This window comes from Cystoisospora suis (assembly GCF_002600585.1).
Source record: "Cystoisospora suis strain Wien I chromosome Unknown contig_2780, whole genome shotgun sequence".
NCBI lineage: Eukaryota > Apicomplexa > Conoidasida > Eucoccidiorida > Sarcocystidae > Cystoisospora > Cystoisospora suis.
Window position 1 is genome coordinate 706 of NW_027155576.1, and position 6,972 is coordinate 7,677.

Below are 6,972 nucleotides of genomic sequence, written 5' to 3' on the forward strand. Positions count from 1 at the left end.
GTCGAGGGACAGCTTCTCGACCTGTCGTCTTTCCCCGCGCGGGTACGTCTAGGGCCCCTGGCTTTCCCATCTTCCCAGTTGGAATGGGGTCTCGCCCTTGTTGAATAACTGACCGCGAATCTTGGACACTGCCTTTATTCCTTCTAGACTTCTCAAGTAAGACGGGGTGAAGAAAGGGGACCGTACCCTCCAAAGGAAAGAAGTGGAAGCAGTCCTTCCGGTGCTGCGTGGTTCAAGGCTTTCCACGAACAGGCACATTATATACAAAGCAGGCGCCTACCAGAGGACGCAAGAAAATACCAGAAACCAACCTTCGTACCGCAGTAACATCCTGCTCTTTGTACCCACCTAGTGCAGCCCTCTATCTACGCCAGGGTCGGTGCGACTGGGTACCAGCAACGCACACGCCGCCGGGCTCAGAGTTTACGCGTCTAGGCGTTCTTAGAACCCCCGAAGCGGAGCCCATCAATCAGACCAGAAAACTCTCCAACTAAAAGATCACATATACGGTTCGCCCGCCACTCAGAACTCGCTTCTGGGTTCTCGTCAAGTAGGGAAGAAAGCTGGGCGGGCCAACTCTTTTCACGTGACCCTTGCCATTCCTCGAGGTCTTTCAACATTGTTTGTCTTTCGTATTGCTCCACCTGCAGAGCTTTCTTCAGCGATTCGATCTCTGCTTTCTTACTGTCGAGGTCAAGTTTACTCAAAGGGTCCGCTTGGACATCGTCGTCCCTCCGTTTTGAAGCGCGAAGCTGGGCCAGCTGCTCCTTTAAGTCCCTCACCTCCTTCTGCAGTCGACCTACTTCGGCAGTGTCCTTCTCGTCCTTCTTGTCTTTTTTCCCATTCCCCTGTCCAGACGTTCTGTCCCCGGAGTCTAAAGGAACCCCGAGAAAGGCACTCTCCTCAGCTGCCTTGCGGAGCTGCGCTTCTGCGTTCACCAATCGTACTCTGAGGTCGAGCTGTTCAGCTTCCAGTGCATCTCGCTCTTCCTTCAGCGTCCGGATCAGGCGATTTTCTGCCTCCTGTTGCTTCTCTTTCGCCTCGCCCTCGTCAACCTCTCGCTTGGCAGCTTCTGGGTCCTGCGCCTGGGCCACCAGGCGCTGAATGGTCCGGTCTTTTTGGGCAAGGACAGCATGCAGTTTTTCTTTGTCTAATAAGAAGTCCTCGTGCAACTGTGCTGCCGCGTGACTTGCAGCAGCTGCACTGGCCTGAGGATTCAACACAACAAACAGAAACAGGTGGGTAGCCTGATAGACAGCTGACTGAGCACTCGCCAAGTCGGGCAAGGCCCCAGCGGTACCTGTCCGAGGAGGAGGATCACGAGCCGGGCGAGACAGAACCATCCGGGAGTGCGACCACACTCCGTTGAAAGATGATGAGCTGGAAGCCGCGAGGGCAGCTACGAGCCCGGACGATGACGGAGCAATTCACAAGGCCGCTGTGCAAGAGTACGTGCAAGTGTAAGAGGATTACCCGGTACAGAGGACAGGAGCATTACCCTGGCAGAGGCGAGAAGAGACAAGAGCGACTGAAGCAGCAGCAATAAAAACGAATGCGCGGGGGCAGTGCACCGAAAGCGTCGCCTTCCTTACCGTTTTGTCTTTTTTCAACTGTTCAATCGCTAGTTGAAGCCCCCGAATTTCCTCCTCTTTGGCTTCGAGTGCCTCGTCTGTGTTTGCGTAAGCCTCTTCCTTTTTCTTTGCCTTAGAAGCACAGCAGATGTGAACGCGGGAGATGACCTCGTGACTTCGAACCGTGCAGACAGGCAGGGACTACAGCGTTTCAACACAGACAAGGATTCTTCCCTTCCGGTCCCCTCTTGCCGCTACCCCAGTTTTCCAGTCACCTCCAACTTTCAGACACCTGACCAAGCCTCAAAATGTCAATGGCGTCGAAGTCTGGAGCTGAGCTCCTGCGCAATACGGTGAGCCCCACGTGCCACCCGGGGCTGCCCTTCGGCATACACTGTTTCTGCCGACTAGCGAGCAAACGTCGGGAGTCCGTGTCACCGAAGCACCTAGCTCACCTCTGCTTTCTCTTTTGACAAAGCCTTTTGGAGTCTCCCGATCTCTGCTTCCTTTTCTTTTCTAGCAGCCCGCTCTGCTTCGAACCGAGCACAAAGAGCGTCAATCTCGTCGTTTGACATCTTGGTTTTAGACGCTGCTAGCTCAGCGACCGCCTGGGATTCACGCTTTTGCGCCTCTTTCACTTTCGTTTCCAGGAACACGGCAATCTTCTGAAGCGAAACAAGAGAGACAGTCTGTTACAGAACAGAAAGCTGGACTGGTCGACAGCGGGGTCCGCGGGAAGGAGACTACCTCGGTGCTCTTCCGTGGATTTATGCGGGGGGCGCACTCTCTAAGGGAGCCCGCTACAAAATGCGGGGTTGCCTGTGTGGCTGCGTCTAAGTTTCAGTTAAGCCGCCGCGAGCAAGGGATCATCGCTCATTGGGATGGACAGCCCCGCCTCGGAGTGCCAGGTATGACACGAGGGTCGAAGGCGTACGACCGCTGGAAAACTCATGGGTGGAGGCTCTCTCACCGTCAGGCTATGAACCTGGTCATGCAGATCCTGCGTTGTCTTCTCTGGCTGCAATCCTTTCAAGCGTTTGACTTCCGTAGACAGGCGCCGGCATTCGTCCGCGTAAGCCTACGATCAAGAGTTTACCCAAAAAACAGACACGTTTTTTCTTCGCCCGGCGCCATACAGAAGGGCAAACATGCTGAACTAGCGAGTAACTGATTCGCACGAAAGAAGTTCCATGAAAAGCAGTATATCTATGATCCCTCTGTTTGTCGCCCTCAGTTTGGAAGGCTGTAGTGGAATGGCAATAAGACAACTGGACAAGCTATCCCGGATGACGGCGCAAGGCAACAGCTGTCTGGCAGTCCCGGCGACTCCGTGCGTTCGAGAAAAGGGCGAAACGTACGCTGATCTCGGCTTGCATCTCTTGCATCCGCGTACAGGAGATGTTGCGCTTCAGGCTTTCTATCACCTACGAGCGACAGGACAACGACCAACACTATGGGAAAAGCTTGATCAACGCAACACGAGCGCGTCATCAGGGCGTGAGCGCGACAGTCTGCTACCCGATCTTCAACCTCCACCGCTGAACAGCAAGATTGCAGCTGTGACTTGGTAACGGGACTGGCCCGTGGGCGCACGAAGCGAGGGGCAATGACTAGTGTATCCAGAAACGCCCGGGGTGGAGCGTCACGTTCCTATCAAGTGAACACGAAGCTAATCTGCAGAGCCCTACTTTTTAGATAGACCAGTCTCAGGACAACATACAGAAGATATGTGGTCCATCTGTGTAATCGACGGCTAGTCCTTCTGGCTGCGTTTCGTCCTCTTCAAACAGCCTGGCAAACGTGATATAGTGAATCTATGAGAGGCTGTCAAGAGAGAACGCGGGGCACGAGGTGCTCGACCCGTACGCGGCGCATTGCCATAGTATACAGTGATGGGCCTACTCGTAAATGGAGGACTGTAGTGGCTTCCGGGTTCTGACCCCAGGGAGCCAAGGCATACCACACCCTAGCCTAAAGTAAGCATCAAACAGGTCCGCGGTCCGGACATCTAGCTTTTTTTTCTTGAAACACTCGGCCTTTCCAGTGAGGCGACGGCCCAGCACTGTCTGTCATAACGATACTGCGGCCAACCGCAACATACCCTAAGCCGGCACACATTTGCTTCTGGAGTAGCTTCTCTGCATTGAAAGCGCAAAATCTATTTCCGTTTACCTTTTCCTTCTCAGCAAGAACCTCGGAGTCAGCCATATACATGCTGAGATATTTTCTCGTCTTGTTTATGTCCACACAGACTCGCTGTAGCAGCTGCTCGGCCGGCGCCAGAACTCCAGGGGATCCAACAGCTGCACCGGCTGGGCTTCCGCTTGGTTTGAGAACACCGGCTCTTGCGGGCGCGGATGCGGCTGCGGCGCGGGAGGCAGGAGAGCTTTCCTCCGCCTCCCAGGCCTCAACAGGTCCTGTCGGTCCAGCAGCTGTGTACAGATCCGGAAGGTTCTGATCGTCGCGGTTTGCATTCGTAGAAGACGGGTAGGATGATGGACCTTTTTTCCTTGGCTGCTGCTGCTGCGAAGGATAACGGGAAAGCAGCGAGGAAAGAGACCAGGCTATGCTCCAAAAGACCACATCACTGCCACGCTTCCACTCACATCGGAGAGATGCGTGGCGTTCCTGGGTCGTTCCGTCTGTATGTTGAATTCTTCGGCCTACGGGCATATGCAAAACTGAGTGCCCGCAGAACACTTTCCGCGAAGTCTGAAGTACCTCCAAACACATCTTCAGCATGAAATACAAGACGACAGTGTAGCTGCCACAGTGCGCAAAGGTAATACAGGGTTCCGTGCTTTTTTCCGTTCATGAGGTGTGATGGAAGTGTCCAGCACATGCGGCAGTTCGTTCGAAGAGCGGCAGTCCGCCCTCGCCGAAAGAAACCGGGGTTTTCACCGAGGCGGAGCGCCCGACTGCGTTCGCCGGTCAGCCTGGCTGGAGGCGAGCTCACTCTATCGGAGACTGACGTTTTGTTTGAGCTGTTGTGCCTTCTGCAGTTTCTCATTCCAGGCGCCCGCGAACTGCTCCAGTAGTTTTAGTTTTCTGTGGGGACGGAGAATGTCCGGACACGGCGAGTTCGATTTGCACAGAAGAGGCCCGGGCAAACCGGCGACTTTTCAGTCTTGCTCGATGGAAGGGAGGAAGTAAGGCGTCCGGTCCAACTGGGAAATAGCAATGAGGAGAGTTGGCACGGATCACAAGGTGACCGGGGTGTTTGGCTCTGTGGTCTTCAGGAGAGACGCAGCGTGCGCGACCCCCCCCTCCCCCCAACCGCGGTCCATTAGTAATGGATCCCTGAAACCAATGGCCACATCTCGACCAGTTCGTTTGGCATACAAGCGCCTAGAGGGGAGCTGCATTCAGCACTGACTCATTTGCCAAGAACCTAGATTCGTCACCCGGCGTGTGGAACGACTTGCTTGGAAGTATCCGGACCACCCCGCAAATCTCATGGAGTGATCGGTGTCCAGTGTGCTGTCAAGAGATGACACTGCTCTCAGTGCGTACCTGCTTAGGTCGCTTTCTGCCAGTCGACATTTCTGCCGCAGCTTCGCTACTTCGGCTTCGGACTCATGCAGTCTCTGAAGAACAAGTGTCAATGTGCAACGCGGAATTCGGGTTCAAACCGCGACGAATCGCCGTAACATTCGTAGCTGCTTGTTGCTGCTCAGCTTCAGGCCAGTCGCGAAGACAACTAGCAAATGTTGTTTCTCGGCATTTGTCTAGGACAACGAGCGCATGTCGCTCTCGGAGCCCAGCGACACATCTGCAGTAAGAAAGCGGTAGCAAAGTTCACGTTGTTTCTCTTCTCTGTATGTGGTGTTGCGGGCTCTTGCCCTAGGTGAGAAGGTTGGTTTTTCTCTTCGTCTGTGCTGGAGGACAATGTTTACCGTTTTCAACGTTCTGACTTCATTCATGTATCGCTCCTTGGAAAAGTCGCTACGAGTGCTTTCGCCTAAAACTGCGGACAAACACACGATTTGTGAAACTCCGAGGTGATCCTGGAGCAGCGTCAAAGCTGTTCCGACGCTTCCCGTGATCCAAAAAAGCACAGACACTGAGGAAACAGCTAAGGCTCTTTTCCCGACCATCTCTGCTGCGACGACGCTGCTTGTTTCCGGACTGGTAGCCGCCGCTGCACCAGTCTCGACGGCAGCGCCGGTATACAGCTGCTTTTCTCACTGTCCACTCCGGCTCCTGTTTCTAGTATGCAGTGGAAGCGATGCTGTTTGTACGTAAGACGGCAGCGCCACCCGGCAGTGGCAATTTCCGAGGAGGACTGCCCCTAAAGAGAAACAAGTCAGTGGTGTACCGAACCGGTCTTCTTGTGTTCTCAAACGTTGATGGCGTTCCTTGCCCTAACCAACCAGTTGTTCTCGCTGCTCGGCCTCTGCCCGGCGGTCCACACAGATCAGTTATAGCCTCTCTGTCGATCCAGAAGTCCTACAGCTTCCCAGGCATTCTAGCCCGTTGTTCTGGGAGAGACGTAGCTGGTCAGGCTCCTGCTTAGACAGTATCGTTACCGCGGATTGCCCAGGCCGCAGAGCAGTCTGCCAGCTGGCAACACCGGTGCTCATACGGAAAGATGGTAGATGTGAGGCTGTCAGAACGAGGACTCATCCTGGACCCTCCCGGCGTGGTCGTGTTGGTACTTCCGGGCTGCTTACAGAGACAACTGCCGCCACTACTAGCTCGAGAAGGGGGGTTCCGGCCCTCGGCCATCCCAACGGCCGCTCCTGCTGCTATGGCTGCACTGCTGACGCGGCTGTTCCTTCTGCTTGCCTGCGCGCTGCTTCTGCGGCTGGTCTCGCTGTTTCGTGACGACCTTAGCCGAGCGTCTACCGGCTTTCTTTCAGAGGCACTCCCTGCCGGAGCTGTTGCCGACGGCGGCTTCCCTGACGAGCCTCTGGCTGAGGTTGAAAGTTCTTGACAGTTCGCTATGAGTCATAGGGGACAGAGAGGCAGAGAACGGCAGTTCATTTTCCAGGGGAAACATGCCTGCGAAGGAGTGCACAAGACGGGTGCAGTATCCAGCTAGCACTTCCAAAGCACTGCGCGCGAACTGGAGCGAGGAGGCCTCAAGGTGAGTTCTGAATATGGAGCATGGCAGGTCAGCAAGGGACCCGAATACGGCAGGATGGCTCCCGAGGCATGACAGCCAACCACGAGTGCCGCTGCCCAAGTGAAAACACGAGGAGTGGCCAGTAGACAGCTGAACGATTTTTGAACAGTCGATGCCGCCGGGGCTGCCGGGTGCAGGTCTCGAAAGCAGTGGCTTCCCGCCGTTCGCCACTTTGGGCAGCTTCACTAGCAAGTGCGCAGCGCTCGTTGGGCAAGCGTTTTGTTGTGATGTATGCTGACTGCCATCCCTGCATCACAACAAAACGCTTGCCCA

The 6,972-nt window shown here is 55.1% G+C and overlaps 3 protein-coding genes across 3 annotated transcripts; 1 reads left to right on the forward strand and 2 right to left on the reverse strand.

Annotated features, from left to right (window-relative positions):
• Nucleotides 1–431: 431 nt before the first annotated feature.
• On the reverse strand, nucleotides 432–4,244 carry CSUI_005755 (uncharacterized protein; the record flags this gene model as incomplete). Its single annotated transcript, XM_068065925.1, has 6 exons — nucleotides 432–1,208; nucleotides 1,593–1,703; nucleotides 2,027–2,236; nucleotides 2,542–2,649; nucleotides 3,744–4,094; nucleotides 4,239–4,244. 6 exons carry the CDS (start codon nucleotides 4,242–4,244, stop codon nucleotides 432–434), a joined length of 1,563 nt encoding a protein of 520 aa, XP_067922097.1.
• A 613-nt stretch (nucleotides 4,245–4,857) lies between these two features.
• CSUI_005756 (uncharacterized protein) lies at nucleotides 4,858–6,512 on the reverse strand (the record flags this gene model as incomplete). The annotated part of the gene is made up of 2 exons (XM_068065926.1): nucleotides 4,858–4,871; nucleotides 6,245–6,512. Coding segments are annotated over 2 exons (282 nt in total), but the record flags the coding sequence as incomplete, so codon positions are not given.
• On the forward strand, nucleotides 4,930–5,620 carry CSUI_005757 (uncharacterized protein). The gene has a single exon (XM_068065927.1). The coding sequence runs from the start codon at nucleotides 5,062–5,064 to the stop codon at nucleotides 5,350–5,352; it is 291 nt and encodes a 96-aa protein (XP_067922099.1). The 5' UTR covers nucleotides 4,930–5,061; the 3' UTR covers nucleotides 5,353–5,620.
• Nucleotides 6,513–6,972: the final 460 nt, after the last annotated feature.